The sequence below is a fragment of the Protopterus annectens genome, chromosome 3.part1 (genome assembly GCF_019279795.1).
Source record: "Protopterus annectens isolate FY-2018-M chromosome 3.part1, PAN1.0, whole genome shotgun sequence".
NCBI lineage: Eukaryota > Metazoa > Chordata > Ceratodontiformes > Protopteridae > Protopterus > Protopterus annectens.
Genome location: NC_056732.1, coordinates 111,984,851 through 112,007,598, shown reverse-complemented (window position 1 = coordinate 112,007,598; position 22,748 = coordinate 111,984,851). Strand labels below are relative to the sequence as shown.

The 22,748-nt window shown below is 44.3% G+C and overlaps 1 protein-coding gene across 1 annotated transcript in view; it reads left to right on the top strand.

Moving 5' to 3' along the window:
• The window catches only part of ASXL3 (ASXL transcriptional regulator 3), a 1,601,111-nt gene that overhangs the window by 1,198,994 nt on the left and 379,369 nt on the right, over window positions 1-22,748 (top strand). Inside the window, exon 8 of the mRNA XM_044066640.1 lies at window positions 21,584-21,703. Within this exon, the coding sequence (XP_043922575.1) occupies window positions 21,584-21,703 (120 nt within the window). The remainder of the gene's footprint in view (window positions 1-21,583; window positions 21,704-22,748) is intronic.

The following is a 22,748-nucleotide window of genomic DNA, read 5'->3' as shown; positions in this document are numbered from 1 at the left end:
TGATTCTCTTCCCCCGGCCTCTGCAAAGCCTGACAGATACTACAGGGTCCCGGATTCTCACTACCACTTGTATAAGGCTCATGCTGCAGAACCAGAAACCATTTCTCAGGGCCCTAAAGGTGTTGCAGCTGCTACTGCCAAAAACCCACTACCATCTGAAAGAGAATCTAGAGCATTAGAGAGATGGGGTAAAAAGGTTTATACATCTTCTACTCTTTCTGCAAGGGCTTTAAACTGTCAATTCCACATGATACAGTACCAGGAATTTTTGTTAGATCAGCTGAATAAAAAACTGGCCTCTCCTGAACCTTTAGACCGTAAGTCCCTTCAGGATTTGGTACACAATTCTCAGCAGGTCAGTAATCATTTCTTAAAATGTGGCTATGATGCACTGGAGGCTTCATTTAGATCAGCTATGACTGGAGCAGTGATTCAAAGGCATGCCTGGTTAAAAGAACAATCCTTACCAGACCATGTTAAGTCTAAACTCCTGGATGCCCCTATGGAGAAACAAAGTTTGTTTGGCTCCCCTGCACAGGAGGTTCTAAAGAAAGTGGAAGAAAAAGCAAAATCTGTCCAAACAGTCAAGGAATTTTTGCAGGTCCAACCTCCGAGGTTTAGCAGAAATTGGCCTTCAAAGAATTGGTCCTTTCCAGACACCTCCAGAGCACAGAGAGGCAGAAATAGACGCCCAAGAGGCAGAGGTCAGTCTAGGGGTGCCTACAGGGGTCGTCAGTGGCAACCTGCCAACCAAAGAAGTGCCGCCACAGCTGCGACTGCAACCACTTCTACAGGACAGACACAATGACTTGGCTCTGATTCCGCCTACCAGGGAACAACTGGAAGCACCCTTAGGCGGAAAGCTAGCCTTATTCTCAAGAAATTGGCATTGTATTACAGGAGACAAATGGACTTTTCAAACAATAGACAAGGGCTACAGGTTTCACTTCCATACTCTACCAAAAAAAGAGAGGAATGCCAAACCTTCCACCAAGCCAGAAATCAGAGGCTGTAAAACAAATCATCAGTTTACTAAGGATGAGAGCAATAGAAAAGGTACCATCTATGGAACAAGGCCAAGGATTTTACTCCAGACTATTCCTTGTACCAAGAAAAGAAAATCAATGGAGGCCTATTCTCGATTTGTCCGCACTGAACACATACCTCATTGTTCCAAAATTCAAAATGCTGACCCTACAGCAACTTCTTCCCATGTTGGGCAAGGAGTCTTAGCTGGTGACTCTAGATCTCAAGGAGGCATACCTGCACATCCCTATACGACCAGATTGCAGAAGACACCTCAGATTTCTTGCAGGATCAGATCATTATCAATTCTCAGCATTGCCCTTTGGCTTATCTACTGCGACCAGAGTATTCATGAAATGCCTGGCATCAGTAATTGCTCATTGCAGGCTTCAGGGAATTCAAATCTACCCTTACCTGGACGACTGCCTAATACAAGCGGACAACAAGACAAAATTAATAAAGGATTTGGCCAATGTCATGCAACTGCTGCAAGCCTTGGGATACACAGTCAACATACAAAAATCAAGACTAGTGCCATCCCAAAGGATAACTTTTTTGGGTGCAGAACTGGACACAATAACTCAGATGGCTTTTCTCACAGAGGAAAAACAAAAGCAACTACCAGTCTATTTCATGGCATTAACAAGACAAACTCAGCTTACTGCAAGGAAAGTACTGTAGGCCCTGGGTTACATGGCATCATGCATAATATTGATCCCACATGCCAGGCTGCATATGAGAAAGTTACAATGGTACCTAAGGAATGTATGGTCTCAACACAGACACAGTCTAGAAGCCCAGATACCAATCATTCCATGTCTGAAAAAAGAATTCCTGTGGTGGGCTCAGGCCTGTCAGATAAACAGAGGACTGCCTTTCCACAAACCACATCCAAGGCAGACCATCACCACGGACGCCTCAGACCGAGGCTGGGGGGCACACATGGAAGACAAGTGTATCCAAGGCCTATGGTCACAAGACCAGCTGAATCTACACATAAATCTAAAGGAGATGCTGGCAGTGAAACTTGCAATCGAGGCATTCAGACCATTCATCCAGCAAGGACACCTACTGATAAGGACGGACAATACCACAGTCATGTGGTACATCAACAAACAGAGAGGCACGCATTCATACCCTCTATGCCGGACGGCAATGGACCTGTGGAACTTGGCCCTGAATCTCAACATCCAACTGCAGGCCAGATTTGTACCAGGAAAAGAGAATTCACTAGCAGACAGCTTAAGCAGGACTACCACGGATGCTCACGAATGGATGCTGCATCCAGATATTTTCAAAACCATAACAAAGAAATGGGGAATGCCAGAGATAGACCTGTTTGCCTCCCCACACAACTATCAACTGAAGAAATTCTGCTCAAGAGTATCCCACCTACTTGCCTGGAGGGTGGACTCCCTTTCAGCTGGAAGGACCTGACAGTATATGCTTTTCCACCTCTTCCTTTGATGTACAAAGTTCTACTGAAGATCAGAGAGGAACAGCCAAAGGTAATTCTGATAGCTCCAGACTGGCCGAGGCAACATTGGTACCCGCTACTGAGAAGTATGTCCCGGACACATTCATGGCATCTACCTCTATGTCCTTTACTTCTAACGCAGAACAATTACAAGACCGTACATCCAAACTTAAAAACACTGCAGCTAACTGCTTGGAAAATTGCATAAAACAAAACCAGCTTGCTTTATCTCAAAGGGTTAAGGACATTATCCTGGAGGCTCGCAGACCCTCCACAAGGAAAACATATTCAGCCAAATGGAAAAGATTCCTCATTTGGAGTGCAGAAAATGTCACTCTAGCAAACCTGGCACACATACTGGAATACTTAGCAGAACTGTTCCACAATGGCCTGTCCTATTCTTCCATTAAGATACATGCATCAGCAATTTCAGCAGCGTACAACATGGATCCTCCTGTCTTCTCTCATCCTCTCCTCAGACAATTTTTGAGAGGGATCAAAAATGTAAAGCCTCCAAGGAAACCACCTTTGCCTGCATGGGACCTCAATTTTGTGCTAGAAAAATTAACACTACCCCCTTTTGAACCAGCAGCAACAGCAGACTTACAGTTCTTATCTTGGAAAACTGCTTTCCTGCTAGCAATCACTTCAGCAAGAAGGGTATCTGAGTTACAGGCATTAATGGCAGTGCAGTCTTTCCTTATCTTCCATCAGGATAGAGTGTCTCTGAGAACCAATCCTACTTTTATGCCAAAGGTGGTATCCAGGGTATCCTTGAACCAAGCCATACATCTACCTACATTCTTCCCCAACCCACAGAATAGGGGGGAAAAACTACTACACACCTTGGATGTACACAGACAACTGTGCTACTATCTGGACAGAACCAAGGCCAGCAGAAAAACTGACCAGCTTCTGGTAGCATATGCAACAGGAGTGCAAGGAAAAGCAATTTCAAAACAGACAATCTCAAAATGGATAGGAAATTGCATTCGATTCTGCTACTCATTTCATGGAAAGACAACTCCTGAGAATATCAGGCCTCAATCCACAAGAGCCACAGCCACCACTACAGCTTTCCTACGAGGAGTGGCTACCAAAGACATTTTAGAAGCTGCTACTTGGTGCTCCGTGCATACATTTGCCAAGCATTATAATCTGCCTTTATACTCCAGATCCCGAGCAGGTTTTTTCAACTGCTGTTTTGCAAGGGATCGTAACTACACCATCATTATCTTAGTGCCTCCTCCCCCAGTTTGGCTATGGTATTCTACCCATTTGTTAGGACTGCAGATGCATCCTTGAAGGACATAGTACAGTTTTGTACCTAGCATAAATGTAGATGTCCGATAGGTATGCATCTGCAGTCAGGATTACCCACCCTCCTTCCCCCCTTTAGCTAGCTGGGCGAATCTATTATGGTGTATTTGTTTGTATGTATATATGTATATATATTTGTTGCTTTCTACTGTTTGGATTTATTTGCATTTATCCAAATTTAGCCTTCCTAGAGGGCACCTGGCATCTGGGGCAAGAAACACTGAGGAAAATGGCGTCGGCTGATGCCTTTATACCACAGCAGCGATGACGTCGGGTGAAGTGCGACATCAGCCGAGGCCAGACCCAGACTTTGGAATCCGGCCGACCGAAGGGCTGCCTGAGGCAGGACAACCCATTTGTTAGGACTGCAGATGCATACCTATCGGACATCTACATTTATGGTAGGTACAAAACTGTACTTTCCTCAACTCCAGTGATTTCCCTGAACATCCCTCCTTTGATTTTGTTGGATCTGAGTGGGTCTTGGATCCAAGATGTCAGCACCGGGTCCGGGGGAGGGGGGGGTTGGGTCAGCTCAGATGCTGTTGGTTCCATCCCTTCTTCTTGGTGCCTCAGCCCTTGACAGTTTGGGTCCAGTTCTTTCTGGAGGCTGCAGATCCAGGTTTGGCCCATCCTTTCCCTCTTGGGTGCCTCGGCTCCAAGGGAGATGGAAGGAGTTTCTCTGGGTCCATCAACTTTTCAGGTTGTAGAAAGGGTCTTCTGTTTACAAAGAGATCCATCGTCTAACATATTGAATCCTCCCCTTCTTCCTTCATCAGGTCCAAAAACTGAGCCCGTCGTTTCTGCTCCAGGTTAGCCTACCCCAGGAAGCATTTATGCTCTTCCTCCCGAGGAATTCTCCTCTTCTTCTGACACCTCTCCTGAGCACCCCACAGAGGAGGTTCCATGGAAGATGATGTGCAAAAGGAGGCACATGGAGTCCCTCACTGAAGACCCCAACTTTGATGAAGGAGAGGGATCCCCTTGATTGACAACTGATGGTCTCCTTCGGAGACATCCTGGAAATCTTTAGACAGAATGGTTGCTGGTCTGCCCAACCTCCTCCTTCTGAAGAGTCTGTGTTCTTGGCGGCTTTTGGAGAAGGCCCATCTACATCCTGGGTGACCCTTCCCGGCAGACAAACTTATTGACCTAGTTTCCCACCAGGCCTGGAAGAAATTGGGCACTGTAGAGCCCATTCCCAAGCATCCAGATAGATTCCTAGTCCCACCAGCAGATAGAACACATTGGAGAAAGCATGTCCCAGTTGATGCCATTGTTGAGGCAGCAGCCACAAAAAAAAGAGCTAGCCATGTAGAGCTACCTTGTCCATCCATTCAGCAGGGAGTCCAGAGCAATAGATGGATTCAGAAAGCACATCTACACCTCAGCCACATTCTTGCTGAGGTCATTAAACTATTTGGCACACTTTACCCTCTTGCAAAGAGATTTGATCAAGGAGCTCTCAAATTCTCTTGCTGAGACCATGTCGGTAGAGCAACTCAGAAAGGTCTCTACCCAACTAGCCACTCTGTCATCCATTACTAATTCTTCAATCAAGTTGCTCTCCCATACAGCAGAAGGTACCTCATGAGAAGCTGGCTCAGGCATAGCCATAAGGAGACATGCTTGGATGAGGCTATGCTACTTTGCGGAACCCTTTAGGGCATCTTTTTTGAAGTTTAGCCCTATTTCTAGTATGAGGACATAGTTTATATTTTTTATTAGAAAAAATGTGTAAAATGGAGCAAGTGGCGCCAAAATAAACTAAAACCAAGAAAAAGCGTCACTGTCCACAGGCGCAAATAAATCCAGTCCCTTGGATGTGAAAATAACGATTTATTGAGTAACCCACAAGATGCAACAAGAACCATTGATGTTAAGTTGTCTATCTCGCCTTCATTCTTGCTGGATGGGTTTGGAGCCGACCTCGGCTCCGACTCGGCCACTCTAAAGCTCGGGAGTTGGTTCCACCGGCTCGAGGCCCCCCTTATATCCCACAATGCTAGGCGTGAATTACCTCAGATCTCGTTTGCCACTACAGCGATCGAGGTGTTGTTTTTTCTACCGGCTCAGGTCAGTGGTATTAAAGCAGGTTTAATAACTTTTAAACCCCTTTTTAGCTTAGCCTTTTCTTCTTTAGTTATAGTGTAGTGGATATTATCCTTCCTACCCTTATTCAGCCCCTTTCCCACAAGAACTGATAAGTTCTTTCCTTAGGCCTTCGGGCCCTCTTCCCTAATAGTGGTGTGTATGTGTTTTTAGGGATTTATTTATATAAACTAACTAATTTCTTTAGCTTTTAGTTTAATTTACCTTTTCTGATAGTGTAATCGGTGTGTGTGTGTTTTGTGTGGTGATTACACTTCGGCTCCTTGAAAATGTCCATGATTCAAAGGTCTCAGGCTTCAAGAAGTGTGACTCGTGCTGTCAGAAAATGTCTCTGACAGACAGTCACACTTCTTGTGTACTGCCTGGGACCTTTACACCTGCAGGACTCTTGTGCTGTATGCCATGGCTTCAGCCCCAGAGTCTTGCAGGAAAGAAAGAACAAACTCATCCTAAGGGGTTTGCTCAAGCCTGAAGGTTCCCTTACTGCTTCATCGGGAAAACCTTCCAGGCTTCTAAGACCTCGACTCCAGTGTCTGAGTCGAGGCCTAAGGCTCAAGCCTACTGCTACATCGGCTCCGGCTGGAGCCGATGAGTCTTTGACTACAGTTTCTGTGGTTCCCTCGGCTCCGGCTGGAGCCGAGGTATTGGAGATTCCTGGGTCGGCTCCGATCAGACCATCGGAACCGACATCTAGAAAGAGGTCGAGGTCACCATCCCTTGGCTCCGTTCATTCGGCTCCAGCGTCTCCCTTGCTGTCTGAACGGAGCCACAGATCTCACTCCTCTAGGTCATCGAGGCTCTCGGATCATGACCTCCAGAGGGTAGTGAGTCGAAGTCCGAGGCACTGGCCCAAATGCTTCAGAGCCCGACTCATCAGTCGATGCCTCTACCTATTCCTCTAAATATTCCTCCTCCGACTCCTTTGAGCTCGGAGCCAGGGCGTCTCGGAACCGAGACTGTGGTAGCGTCGGAGCCGATACATTTGTCTTCGGCTCCGTCGCCGCTCCGATTTCTTCTTTTGAAGAATCTCGGCGGACTTCCCTCGTCGGCTCGAGGGGTGAGTGGCATCGGACCCTTGTCCGACCCCTCTCCTCGGTGCTTCAGCTGGTGAGTTCGGCTCCGACATCGCCTCGAGCCATCTCTGTCGGTGCTGAGGCAGGTTCTCAGCTTCTCGGAGCGGGGACCTCTGGCTCTGCCTGACAGGGGTGCATTCGAGGTCATGCGGAGTGTGTTGGAACCTGGTTCAACTCCACAGTCGGCTCCATCCGCCCCTCCCTCTGTGCCTCAGGTGATGTCTACTCTCTCCCTCATCCCTGACTGCAGAGAGACAACTCTTCAAGAATCCCCTGTGGGGATTTCATCCTCTTCCGAGGCCTCTCCTGATTTGGCAAGGGAGCCCCCTAGGAAGAGAAAGTGTAAGAGGAAACACATAGACTCACCTGAGTCTGTCACCTCTGACACAGATTTAGAGGATCCGGAGGGTTCGCCCCGTTCCCCTTCTGAAGATGTCTCCTTTGCAGACATTCTAGAGATCCTTAAGCAGAGGGGAAATTGGCCAGCCCTTAACCCTTCGGAGGATGAATCTGTGTATCTTGAGGCATTTGGCTCTCGCCCTTCCACCTCCTGGGTGTCCCCTTGACCCCTCATGCAGGTGGTAGCAAAGAAAGCCTGGACGGCTCCTGACTCAGTGGACCCTACCCCCAGGAGACCTTCTAAGTTTATAACAGCACCCACTGATAAACAATTTCTGACCAAAGGAGTTACTGTGGATGCTATGGTGGTAGCTGCTGCCACAAAGAAGGAAAGTACAGTTTTGTACCTACCATAAATGTAGATGTTCGAGGATTCCATTGCTGCAGTCCTGACTATTGGGTATAGTCCGCGTCCCAGTCGGCCCGAATACCAGAGTATAAGGCTAGGTCATGGCGCCTTAGACTGACGTCAGTCAGGGTACTAATGCGCATGACCGGCGTCATTCTCAGTCTTTTCTTGCCCCAGATGTCAGAAGACCCAAAAGACAAGTCCCAAAAACCTGCACCAAAAACATGTACAATATATACAACAATATATACAAAATATAAGCATGTAAACTCACCTACACAACCACCCCTAAACACAGAGGGAAGGAGGGAGATGGAATCCTCGAACATCTACATTTATGGTAGGTACAAAACTGTACTATGTTCTTCGTCTTCCATTGCTGCAGTCCTGACTATTGGGTAGAATCCCAAAGCAGAGGAAAGGGAGGCTGGCAAATTATAAGGAAGTAGGAGCTGATAACATGCCTTGCAAAACAGCAGTGGCAAAACCAGCCCTAGACTTAGAGTAGATAGGAAGATGATAATGCTTAGAGAAAGTATGCACTGAACTCCAAGTAGCTGCTTCCAAAATATCCTTAGTTGCCACCCCCCTTAGAAATGCTGTTGAAGTGGCAGTAGCCCTAGTGGAATGAGGCCTAATCCCAGCTGGAATCTCTTTGCCATGATGGGAATAACAAAATGTAATGCAAAAGCCAATCCACGGAAATAGTTTGCTTTGACACAGGCTTGCCCTGTGAACTCAAGGCAAAAGAAACAAACAACTGCTGAGACTGCCTAAAATCCTTAGTCCTGCTTAAATAATATCTCAATTGCCTGTGTACATCTAAAGTGTGCAAAATCTTTTCCCCTTTATTTTGGGGATCTGCATAAAAAGTAGGCAAATGAATAGTTTGGTTTAAAGCCACACTAGAAACCACCTTAGGCATAAAGGAAGGATTAGTACGTAATGATACCCATCCTTATGGAAAATCAAAAGGGCTCTACTGACATAAGGGCCTGCAACTCAGACACCCTTCTTGCAGAAGTAATGGCCAACAGAAAAGCAGTCTTCCATGACAAGTATTTCAACTCAGCAGTAGCCGGCTCAAAGGTTGTAGAGTAAGTTTTTCCAACACAAAATTGAGATCCCAAGCAGGAGTAGGAGCTCACGTGGGGTCTTATATTCTTTGCCCCTCTAAGAAACTGCTTGAACAAAGGATGCAAAACAAAGGTGGGTCACAATCATAATGAGCTGAAATTGCTGCAGCATGAATCTTAATGGAAGAGAAGGACAAACCTTTGTCCAATAACTCAGTAAGATATTGAAGAGCCACACTCAAATTAGGCTCAGAAATCTCCAAATTCTTTGCTGTACTCCAAAATAAAAATCTCTTCCATTTGTCTACCTTCCGTACTAGGTCTTCTAGCTTCCATAATCACATTTAAAACTTGCTGAGAAGTTGAGACCTGCTGTGCTTCAAGAGAGAATATGCCAGGCTGTTAGATGAAGAGAGTGAAGCTTGACATTGAGCAGATGACCATCCTTCTGAGATAACAGATGAGGAATCAGAGGTAAAGGCCATGGAGGCTTCCTTACCAGACTCCGTAGTAGTGGATACCAATGTTGCGAGGCCAATCTGGAGCTATCAAAATCATCCTTGGCCTGTCTTGTCTGACCTTTAATAATACCTTTGGAAGAAGAGGCAGAGGTGGAAAGGCATAGACATGAAGGTTTTCCAACTGAAAGACAGAGCATCCACTTTCCAAGCTGTGTGATGAAACCCCTTTGTGCAATACTTTGGCAGCTGGTGGTTTAGTGGAGAAGCGAACAGATCTATGTCTGGAGTTCCCCATGACACTGTCAATTTCTGAAATACATGAAGATCCAGTTTCCACTCGTGGGGATCCATGATTTGTCTGCTTAACACATCTGCTAGGGAGTTCTGTGCTCCTGGCAGAAACCTTGCCTGAAGAGTTAGTTGCAGGCTTAACGCAGTCTCCCATAAAATCATTGCTTGCCTGCATAGAGGATAAGAATGTGTTCCCCTTGCTTGTTGATGTACCACATGACAGTTGTGTTGTCTGTTAGAATCAACACCTGCCCTGGAAGAAGTAACTCCTTGAAAGCCATCAATGCAAACTGGACTGCTAACATCTCCTTCATGTTGATATGTAGATGCTGTAGTCTGGCAGGCCACTTGTCTTGTATCCACTTTCCATTTAGATGAGCTCCCAAGCAGTGTCCGAGGCATCTGTCGTTAAAATCTGACTCCGCCTCTGGCGGTCACAGAGAGTCCCTTGTTTAGGTGACATTCCTGAGCCCACCACAAGAATTCCTTTTGAAGGCAAGGTATTATTTGAATGACAGTGTCCAAATCCTGGCAGTGCTGTGTCCATACATTTTGAGATACCATTGCAGCTTCCTCATATGCAGTTTGGCATTGGGAAGCACCAGAATACAAGATGCCATGAACCCTAATGCTTGAAGGACTGTCCTTGCAGTCAGCACGGACTGATGAGATAGTTGATGGAAGTAAAGTGACAGACTCTTTTGTTTGTCCGGGGTTAAAAAGGCCATCTGGGCTGCTGTATTCAGTCTCACACCCAGAAAGCACATGTCTTGAGAGGGTACTAGACTGGACTTTATTTCGTTCACAGAATACCCCAGGCATCTTAGCACTGCATAGACTTAGCTTTGTCCTCCATTTTCTTTAAAACTGCTTCCACAGGCGGTCCAAACAACACATCAGACTGTAAAGGAGCATCCAAAATCCTGGTCTTAACATGCTCAGCTAAATTCTGATCCTTCAACCAGGCATGTCTGCGAAGAACAGAACTAGTAGCAGCCACCCTCGAGGAGGCCTGAACAGCATCAAAACCACACTGCAAAGAATGCTTACCCACTTGTTCAGACACATGAACCAAATCCAGCAATTCTTTACACTCAATACCTTCCGCCAAAGCATCCACCTTAGATTTCAATTGTGAAAGGAGATAATTCTGATATTTTAGCATATGAAACTGACAATTCAACCCTCATGGCTAGAGTGGAAGAAGTATATACTTTCTTACCCCACCTATCCAAAGCCCTTGCCTCTTTATCAGAGGGTACAGGATTTTTAACCACAGAAGCTTTAACACCTTTAGGCCCCTGAGAAACAGTTTCTGGGTCCGCCCTAGGACTCTTAAACAAATACTTATGAGCTTCGGGCACCCTATAATACCTATCAGGCTTAACAGGAGCAGGAGGCAAGGAGTCAGGGTTCAGGGAAGCCTCTGCAAAACATCCTCCACCACATTCAACACAGGAGGAATAGCTAAGGGCCTATGCTGGGGTAAAACAAGAATTCCCTAAGCCTTTTCCTGAATCAGAGTAATCCTGGCCTTCCCATTTAAAGTGCCTCCTCATGGAGTGAAGAGTCTCTGAAAATGAAAAATCCTCAGGAGGAGAAGCTGTAGGAGTGGAATCATCCACATCAGAATCAGAATAAGTAGGAAACTCTTGTAAGTCTTCCACAGAAGACTCTGAAGCCTGTGAACACTGTTCAAAACTATCAAACTCCTGTTCCACCCTAGGCCTCTTATCAGGCGTGGGGCATAGAACCTCTAATCAGAGTAATCAAATCTTCTGCCATTTTAAGCATATGTTTCTTAGGCACAGAGCCCGAAATGCTAGGAGAAGCCCCCACAGAAGCTGAACTTGGCCTACCTCTAAAAGAAGCTTTGGCAACAGAAGGAGAGGCCCTAACTACCTTGGGAAGAGAGGGAAGAACAGTTACCTGAGAAGCCCCTCAGCCTGGCCTACCTCCTGAGAGGGCACATCCTGTAACAGTAGTATCTGCCTGAGACTCCATAGAGACTCCAGGCAAAACCTCTGGCTCCTGAGTTTCTAAAGAACCGACGTCCGGGACTGCCGGTTCCTCACCCTAGGCTTCACTGTTTTGTCCTTGGCGCTTCTGATGAAGCGGCCGGAGCATCCCGGCGGCATATATTAATTGCAACGCTTCCCAAACACTAACCTAGCACAATCTAGCCTCCTCTTAATAGTGCTTTGTTAAATCTAGCACAAGAGCGGCAACCAACAACGCCGTGCTCAGGCCCTAAACAAGGTATACACAACGATGATAATCCCTATGCGTATCTGCTTCCCACAAGAAATACAGTTATTCACTTTTCTGACATCCGTTAAATACTGAGGCAAGAAAACCAAAATGTTCTAACGGGGGTTAGCCAACTCTGTTTCGTTCTGAAACTCCGTTTTGGAAAAATCTAAGAACGCCAGCCTGCACTCGCAAAATTGCTTCTGCATCGGACCATGCGGCAAAAAAGACTGAGGAAATGACGTCGGTCATGCGCATTAGTACCCTGACGTACTGACGTCAGTCTAAGGCGCCATGACCGACGTCAGCCTTATACTCTGGTATTCGGGCCGACTGGGACGCGGACTATACCCAATAGTCAGGACTGCAGCAATGGAAGACGAAGAACATCTAGCTGATCCTTCAGTGCCTGTCCATCCCCCTAACAAGGAATCTAGGTCTATGGACAGGTACGGGAAGCGGATGTTTTCGTCAGCGACCTTTGCAATGCGTTCGCTGAACTACTTGTGCCATTTCACTCGTCTCCAGAGAGACTTGATCAAGGAAGCGAGTGAGATGTTGAAGGATCCTACAGCTGCAGGTTTTCAAGACAAGATGAACGCCCAGCTGACTACCCTGAATTCTATAGCTAACTCCTCCATGCCTCCTTTCATATGCGGCTGATGGAGCGAGTAGAGCCGCAGGGACAGGTGTAGCCTTACGGCATGCCTGGATGCGACTATGCAATTTGCGGACCCTTTAAAACGCCTTTCACTAATTCCCGCTTGATGGATCATCTCTTTGGTCCTCAAGTGAAAGAAACCTTGATTAGGTGCGAGACGGATGGCAAAACTCTATCTGCCGCCGTCGGAGTCCGCTTTTTCTACTCCTTCTAGACCTTACCCCAAAGGCCAGAAAAGTGGGAAAATGTGGTTCCGTAAACAATCTCAAGGGAATTTGCCTGACGACAGAGTCGGTTCCCCTCCAGAGGCAGAGGAGGGAACAATAATGGTAAACGCCGCCCAGAGGCAGAGGGGGCCGCAGAACCAGGGCAATCGAGAAACTTTTTCCGATAAGCCCTTTCAGCATCCCTGAGGTGTTGCCCGACTGTCCACCTTCGGGGGCAGTCGGGGGGAGATTGTCACTGTACCCAGAAGCCTGGCTATCCCTAACTCAAGACAAGTGGGTACAGTCCATCATTTCAAGGCTATTCCATTCCCTTCGTTTGCATTCCAAACCAATCAAAAAAATCCCTTCCAGATGTTCCACCCGCTCAAAGGGATCTTGCAGCTTTGGAAATTTCAAAGCTGCTTGCAAAAAGAGCAATCCAACCAGTTCCAGCAGACCAGCAAGGATCCGGAATCTACTCCAGGTTATTTTTAGTTCCAAAGAAGACAGGGGACTGGAGGCCAATTTTGGATCTCAGTATCTTGAACAAGTCGGTCAAGAAAACAAGATTTTGGATGGTCACGCTACAGTCCATCCTTCCCCTATTGGGAAAGGAAAACTGGATATGCTCTATAGACCTTCAGGATGCGTACTATCATATAAAAATGAACAGACGCTCCAGAAGATTCCTCCGCTTCAGGCTGGGAACCAGTCATTTTCAATTCAGGGCCCTGCCCTTTGGTCTCACCACTGCCCCCCGGGTGTTTACCAAATGCATGGCAGTGGTAGCTTCTCACCTGAGACGCCAAGGATTCCAGGTATTTCCATATTTGGACGACTGGCTCCTCACAGCTCCCACCAAGCATCTTCTTCTACTGGCCAGGGACTACACCTTTCGCATTTGTCAAAACTTAGGCATTTCAATAAATTGCGAAAAGTCTGTTTTGTCGCCTTGTCGTACTATTACCTTCATAGGCGCAAGTCTAGACACAGTCAACATGTCTGCGAGACTAACAGATCAGAGAATAGCAGACATACACAAACTGGTCTCGCTCCTCTTCAGCAGCAACAGAGTCAAAGCCAGGTTAGTTCTGAAAGTATTGGGGATTATGGCGGCTGCCATTCCTCTACTTCCATTAGCCAGATTCCACATGAGAATCCTTCAATGGATGCTCTTCACACAATGGTCATACCAGCAACTTCCAATGTCCCACACCATTATGATTACGCAAAAATGCAAGAATCATCTTCTGTGGTGGATGTCTTCCCCTCAGCTCTTCTTGGGAAGACCCTTTGTTCCTTCCCCTCCGGTTGCTACTCTGACAACGGACGCCTCCCTGATCGGGTGGGGGGGGCATTATCAGGGCAGAACTGTCCAGGGCACATGGCAACCAGACGAATGCCACTTGCACATAAATGTTCTAGAGATGAGAGCAGTGCTTTTAGCGTTGCAAGCCCTTCAAGACTCTCTTCCTGTGGGAACGATAGCAATCCAGATGGACAATATGTCTGTAGTGTGGTATATCAACAAACAAGGCGGAACCAGGTCCTATCCCCTATGTCGAGAAGCACTCAGACTGTGGCAATGGGCGATTTCTTCTCAGCGGTTTCTGATAGCAACGCACATCCCCGGGAAGTCCAATCAAATCGTGGACAAGTTGAGCAGAGCTATTCTCATGCCTCACGAGTGGTCTCTGAAAGACTCTGTTGTGAGAGAAATTTTTCTCAAGTGGGGTCAGCCTTGCTGCGATCTTTTTGCTACTCCCCAAAACAGCAAGTGCAGAGATTATTTCACCCTATTCCCGTTACCAGGCCAGCCCAGCAGAGACGCTCTAGTCCAAGTTTGGCCCCGGGGACTTCTGTATGCATTTCCTCCCTTCCCACTAATCTCTCAAGTGATACAGAAAGCTATTGCTCAGAAGGCCTCATTGATCCTCATTGCTCCTTACTGGCCTCGACAAGTTTGGTTCCCCTTTCTGCATCAATTTCTATTGGAGCAACCTTGGCATCTGGATCTAGTTCCAGATCTTTTGATCCATCAGTCGGGTCAGTTGCATCGCTCCCTCCCCTCTCTGAACCTCACTGCTTGGTTCCTCCAGTTCCAACCTTAGCCAGGCTTCCTCAAATATCTCACTCTGTTCGAGATATTTTAATAGCTTCCCATAAATCTTCCACTCGAAAGATTTATCTGAGTAAGTGGAAACGTTTCGCCTATTGGGCTCAAGGAAGGGACTTAGATCCTTTCACTGCTCCCATCCATATGGTTCTTGATTTTCTAGCTGAACTCTTTCATGCAAGTTCATCTCCTTCTACTCTTAAAGTTCAATTGGCAGCTATATCTAACTTTCATGTGGGCATTTCAGAGTCTGCCATAATGTCCCACAAGCTTTGCAAAGCCTTTTTGAAGTTTTCCTACTCAGACCTCCTATAAGAAATCCTCCTCCTCCTTGGGACCTTAATTTAGTTCTCAGTTCTTTAATTCTCCCCCCTTTCGAACCTGCAGCTTCCTGTTCTTTAAATTTGCTATCATGGAAGACTCTCTTTCTGGTAGCTATTACTTCAACTAGAAGAGTTTCAGAACTTCAGGCACTCAGCTGTCGACCACCATATCTGTTGTTCCACAAAGACAGGGTATCCTTACGAACCAACCCATCCTTTTTACCTAAGGTAGCCTCTGCTTCTAACCTAAATCAAAGCATTGACCTTCCTGTGTTCTTTCCAGAATATTCTAATAGGTCTGAACAAAAATTACATTGGCTTGATGTTCATCGTCAGTTAAGGTACTATTTGGATAGAACCAAACAATTCAGAAAATCTGACCAGCTGTTTGTCTCTTATGCAGAAGGCAGAAAGGGACTTGCTGTTTCCAAGGTATCACTATCTAGATGGCTGACATCTCTAATTTCCATTGTCTATGAAATAAGACACCAAAAGCTGCCTAACAAACCTAAAGCCCATTCCACCAGAGCCTTGGCTACTTGTATAGCCTTCTAAGACAGACTGCCTATTGACACCATTTGTGCAGCGGCTACTTGGGCTACTCCTCACACTTTCATTTTATAAGTTGGATTTAGCTTCTAGGCATAGAGCTAACTTTGGTTCCACTGTTCTCAAGAGTCTGTTCCGTTAGGCCACCCGGGACAAGGTGCTAGGGACGCGGTCCCATCCAGCAAGAATGAAGGCGAGATAGACAACTTAACATATAGAAGTTATGTTCTTACCATAACGTTCCATGTTAGTTGTCTTCTTCTCGCCTTCTTTCTTGCGTCCCACCCTCCTTCCCCCTGGCCTGGACAGACCTAGAGGAGTTTGATTGTGACCTCTCTTTCTACCACCTCTTTGCGATAGATATATGCTCTGCTGTGCATATTTTCCTAGATCAGGTTTAGGTCACCTTTCTCTTTCCCTTTGTTATAGAGGTGGACTCATTTCCATTTTTTTTCCCTGGTTGTATTATTAGCTGGGCCTAGCTCACAAACGAGATCTGAGGTAATTCATGCCTAGCATTGTGGGATATAAGGGGGGCCTCGAGCCGGTGGAACCAACTCTCGAGCTTTAGAGTGTGGAGCCGAGGTCGGCTCCGAACCCATCCAGCAAGAAAGAAGGCGAGAAGAAGACAACTAACATGGAACGTTATGGTAAGAACATAACTTCTATTTCTTGTTGCATCTTGTGGGTTACTCAATAAATCGTTATTTTCACATCCAAGGGACTGGATTTATTTGCGCCTGTGGACAGTGACGCTTTTTCTTGGTTTTATATTTTTTATTATTGCTGCCGTTAGTCAACCCTTAGTAGTATCAGTGTATTATTCTAACTGGTATATTTCCCTGACTTGATAGATTCTGATATGGCTGCCCTTCCCCTCAACCAGTCAAATCCAGTCACACCTAAAAAAAAAAAATAAAACATACCTTGACCAGTGGTTTGTGAATTTGTTTTTGTCCTAAGACAACCTACAGACACTTTACCTTTTCCCCCTTCCCCCTTTGGTGTGAGCCTGCAGCCCTGTGTGGTGTAAAGGTCAAATGCATCCTCCGGGATTGTTCCAGTACCTAATTCAGGTACAGGAGAAGCAAACGTATTAGGTGCAGTAGAGGTCCAGGTTGAGAGAATACTTGCCAGACATAATATTCTGCCCACAGATATTTTGTCCTTTGGTGTATTTCATAGTAAGAAGAAACAGAAACTTTGCCACGAGATAGCCAATCAGGTTATTATCATGTATAAGAGTGATGCAATTTCCTTAGCAAAGAGTGTTTTACATTCAGCTAATCTCCTGAGACTGTGCTCCTATTTAGATTGATTATTGGGCTACCTTTTCTAAAAATCAGTCTAACACTGCAGATGTTGATGGAGAGCCTGATGCAGGCAGTAGTTAGAACTCTGAGTCTGCCCAGTCTGGTTCTTCAGAAGGTGAACAGGTTCAAAAACCTAAACAAGTATCCAGAGATGCTTACTAGGTTTAGAGATGTAGTTGACTGGAAGAAATTTGGCAGAATGGCAGAGTTTATGATCTTAGTGATACTGGCCTTAGAAGATGTTTATAAAACTGCATGTAAAACCCCTTTGGCGAGTGTACCATTTTCTGAAAAGATTTTGAAGAAATGCAAGGTATGTTTTGATTTTGCATTTCTCTTTGCTCCATTGTCAGCTGACCCATCTGTGATTTCTCTAGCTGCCAACTCTAACAAGAGATCCTTGGTTTCTTCTAGCCCTGCGCCACCAGATAAAATTGACAAGTGTTTAGCATCTCAGGGAAAATAGTTGGCTCAGTCTAGTAAGTTAGTCTTTAGAATTTTAAATTGCTTCTAGACCAAAACAAAGGGTTCCTTTCCCCAAAAAGATCATCCCCCTGCTAAAGAATGACTGTGCTAAGATTCAGGGAATCCCATACCTTCCTCCTGTCCAACTTCCCCTTTGCCTTTCTCAGAAGCTTTCCCTTAACCAAAAAGCTTGACCACAAATAAGTATCAGATAAGTGGATGTTGAGAATAATTCAGTGAGGATACTGTTGGCAGTGGACAAAAAATCCTGCTCCATTCCGAGAAATCTCCCAGCATCAGCCAGACCAGACACATCTGCTCTCTCCTGTACTACTTCACAAGTTGCAAGCACGGGTTATAAAACTAGCTTCTACAACACAAAAAGGAAAAGGATTTTACAGATTTTTTTTGGTAGCCAGAAAAGGAGCTAGTGTGCAGACCAGTGTTAGATTTATTGTACTCTAATACCTTTCTGAAGTAGCCATATTTCTAAATGTTCACCCTGCAGACAATCCTACCTGCTCTTCTGGACAACTGTTTCACTGATACTTTACATCTAAAGGATGTTCATCATCACATTCCAATTGCTCACAAATTCAAGTTGAACCTACAGGAGTCTTGTCTTGTCTTATACCACCACAAAGAATTGTCCTTCTGGGGTGTATGATGGACACAGAAAAAGTACAGATTTTCTACCATAAGACAAAGTCCTGAATCTTCAGAGAATCTTCAAGGAATTCTGTCTTCAAGAAGCTGCTTCCACAAGAGAGTTTCTCAAAATTCTACGTCTGATGGCATCAATGATCCTCATGACACTACTGGCCAGACTCCATATGAGAAAGATTCAGTGGCTGTACCCAGTGCCTGCTTCCCTTGGAATTCCTGGTACCAGCACTAGATTTTGTAAAACAAAACTTTTAGTGGTGGAAGGATCAGATGTCTCTCATTCCAGACTTACCCCTCCAGACCCCCGGTTCAGTTGGTCTAGACAGACTTGTCAGATTTTGTATTTGGAACAGTGTCCAGGAGAGTTCTAATGCAAAGTGAATGGGTTGCTTCAAACCTACTAAACATGTAGACATCAAATACTAGCAGTGACTCAGACCTTAAATGTTCTTCACCACTTATGGTCTCCAGGTCACCTTTTATTGGTCACAGACAACACCATTTGGCAACTTGGCAGTGATAGCCTGGGAATTAGCCTTACAACATTCTGTGATGCTTCAGGCTTCATACATCCTGCTAAAATAAAACTTAGTGACAGACAAACTAAGCAGATCCTGGACAGACCCTCCCAGGTGAAAAGTTCAGGACAAAGGTCTGATTGGATTTGGTCCAGATGTGATAAATACTTCAGATCGTTGTGTTTGCCTCCTTTAAAACAAACAGTTTGAAAAATTCTGATGTTCATCGTGTTTCACTGTTGCAGTCATTACAATTGGGTTATACTTTGGCTGCATCTTTTATACCCCTGGCCCACTGACGTCAGGGAGGAGGCGACAGCAACCGATGCCGGACCTAGACTTTGGAATTCAGGCCGACTGAGGGTAGCCTGCCAGCAGGATAACCCAATTGTAATGACTGCAACAGTGAAAACACTCAAACATCTACATTTATGGTAGGTACACAACTGTACTTTGTGAGACATCCTTACAGCCATGCTTGGAGGACTGAAGCATTCATTCCCATGTACGAGAGTGTTCATTTATGCATTTCCACCCTTTCCACTGATACCCAAGGTACTTCTGAAAATTCAAAAAGAATTGACAAGGAACATTGTGGTGACCACCTTTTAGCCTAAGCAAAGTTGGTTCTCTCTTTTAATGGAATTGGCCAGGGGCAACTGCGAGAAGCTTCTTCACACTCTGAATCTGCTCACACAGTTTCAGGAGTGACTGGTGTACCCCGTCTTAGAGCAATTGCTTCTGACAACCTGGATGATTCTATTTTGATACCTTTTAGACACTTGTTTCATGAGACAGTTATTAAAGGAGGCAAGAAAACTGAACAACTAGAACATTTTATTTTTACAAAGAGAAGAAGGTTTTGTATGTGATACCTAACCAGTTATCAGAGGGACTGGTATGGTGTTTACCCCCTTGGTTTAAAAAATATTTGTATGAGCTACTCAAATATAGCTTATAATGTACATCTATCAAGGTGCATCATGTGGCCATCTCAGCTTGTCTTCCCATGGATTCCCCTCTTTCATCTATTTTTGTGGTCAAATAGTTTTTAAAAGGAGAATTGCACTTGATACTCCCTCAAAAGCAAATTCCCCTTGCTTGAGATCTCAACTATGTTCTTGAAAAACTGCCCTTATCTCCTTTTGAACTTGCCGTTCAGGCTGGTTTGATGTTCTTCACTTAGAAAATTGTTTTGCATATTGCTCTAACATCTGCAGGGTGAGTCTCTAAGCTGCAAGTTCTCATGGTGGGTCATCCTTATCAGATTTTTTACAGACAGGCTTGTTTTGCACACTAATCCTGCTTTTGTGCCAAACATTGTTTCACATTGAACCTGAATCAATCCATTAATCTCCCAGTTTTCTTTCTGGAACCTAAAAACAAGGGAGAGAAGTTTCTACATACTTTGAGTGTGTATAGGCAGCTGAGGTACTGCCATGACAGAATTAAGACCTTCAGGACAGCTTATAGCTGTTTATTTCCTGATCTGGGGCTAAGAAGGGTCAGTAAGTCTCTAAGCAAAATATTGTTCATTGGTTGTCATCTGCTTTTGTTTATTTTGTTACTTCCACTATGACTAAGCTATTCCAGGCAAGATTAAGGCACATTCTGCTAGAGCCTTATCTTCTTCGGTGACGTATTGGAAAGGAGTGAACTCTAGAAGCATTCTAGAGACAACCTGGTTCTTTGCTCATAGCTTTACAAGCCACTATGAACTGGCCTTTTTTTTAAGTTCTAGAGCAGGCTTTGCGAGGACCATTTTCAGGGCCTTCTGGATCCTTATCCTTCCTCCCATATGCTACTGAGCCAGTATGAGTGATGAACATTACTATTTAACTGTAACAGTAGCTGTTCAAATTTCACACTGCCTCAGTGGCAGTGTCCCAACCACCATACACCTTATTTTGTACATCATTCGATGGTAACCAACCTCTAATTATTTGTGTTGGTGTTTTTGACTGTGAATTGCATGGTTCCAGGCAAGTAGTGCTTCTGGTCCTTCTTGTTTTTTCCTACTTGGCACTAAAAGCATGAATAACTGACTTTCTGTGATGGGTTAGGCTTAGCCAATCTCCTATCACAGAGAGTCAGAGGAGGGAATTCTGAGCTCTGCAAAGCTACCATTGTGAGTTTGTGCAGGCACAGAACTCATATGCCACTGAGTCAGTTTGAAATTTTGACATCTACTGTTACAGATAAATAGGACTTGTGCAATTGTACTTCATACTTTGCAGTACTAAATAAAGGATAAAGGAGTGGCTGAATGTGGATGGTTAAAATAAAGACAGATGTGGACCTCCAGTGTTCTTCAACCTAATGTGTTCCTCATGGCTCCCTTTTTAGGTCCTTTACTTTGTTACAAAACCAGCTTTAGACTCCATAAAGACTGCCAAAGTGTAACCAATAAGTAAGTTTTTTTAATGTGGAAATAGTCTCAGTACCTATGAAAAATCACTTATTTTAATGAGTTGTCCGTATGAGGTTCATTTTAGTTAATGAGTTTCTTAACTTTGAAAGTCGATTTCATCACAATTTGTACTGAGGTGACGAATGCAGTCATGCAATACTTTTCCAGCCAAAATATCTTATGGTAGATTTGCATTTCACTAGCTCTGCAAGATTTTAGCCCCTAAACAAGAGGGATTGGCCACCATTACAGATATGATAAGCAGCAAATTGCCAGCTAAATAAAAAGTACACTAAGCTAGGAGGATGGTGCATTCTATATCGGTCTTCATCTTACATGCATCTGAAGATAAGTAAGGTAGCAGACGTGGAAGGTTGTAGTGCTTGGATAATGTGTAGCATTTCGTGGTTTTATAAAACATAATCTTGCAAAACTCATCTTGTAAGTGTGGATAACTTTTTTTTTTTTCACAATAGACATTGAAACAAATGACTCAGCTATTTGTTGTTTTTTCTATTTTAGGATCGGAGTCTAAAAATGGTGAAGCAGACAGTTCTGATAAAGATGTCAAACCAGGGCAAAAGTCACCTACAGGAAAGCAAACTAGTCAACACTTAAAGAGACTAAAGAAATCCGGTTTAGGTGAGTATAGAAATTGTTTTGAATCTTCAGTGTTTAAAGACATTTGTATTATGTGTACATTTATATATAATCTGCCATTGCTGCTCATTTCTGAAATGCAGGAAAGAGAAACAAGAGGCTGAAAGTGTTTGGTTTCATCTAGAACTTAATTGCTTATGTTTTATGACTGCCAGACATATTTTTTTTGTGATTCTGCTGGTTGTGTATGATTTAAAATAAATGAATGTGTTGATACCTCGGGCTTTAACTGTGTCATGTTGACTAAAAACAATTTTGAACAAATCTGTTAAGTTTGCTAAATTCCATTCCCTAGCTCTCACTCCTCAGATGAAATTAAGTGTGAACACTATAAAAAGAAAGAAGAACTTAACTAAACAAGTCAGTTCAATAATGGTAGCAAAACGAAACGAAACACACTTCTAATAGCACCAATGATGTTGACCCAGTCAAAAAATAGGGTAGGATACACTTTAATACACGCTTTCATCACACGACTTCATCAGAATACTTTACAAACTCACTTCAACTTATTTAAATACACACTAAATCAACACATAATTTAAAACAATTAAACAATTAATTAATCAACTTTGTTAAAAATATGTTAAAAACTCATCAAAATTCATACTAAATTGAACAATTGTAGTATATTATGTTCCTTATTTATACTTAACTTTCTATATTTTAAAAAACACTTCATATTTATTGCTTCATTTAACCCAGGATGTTTATCAGAATTTAACCTAATCTGCCACAATGTTTCCTTTTGTTCTAACATATTCTTGAAATCCCCAGCCCTACTGTCTGCTTCACAAACTTCAAGTACTGAAAAAACAAATATTTTAAAGAAATTACAATTCATGGAGTGTTTATATAGGGCATTTTTTTCATCTTGACATTTCATACTATATAAATGTTCCTTTATGCGGGTACTAAGGCTACGGGTAGTCATACCCACATAAAAAGCAGGGCATGCTGTGCACATGCCTATATAAACTAAACCACAAGAATTACAATCTACATACCCAGGTACTTCAATAAGTGT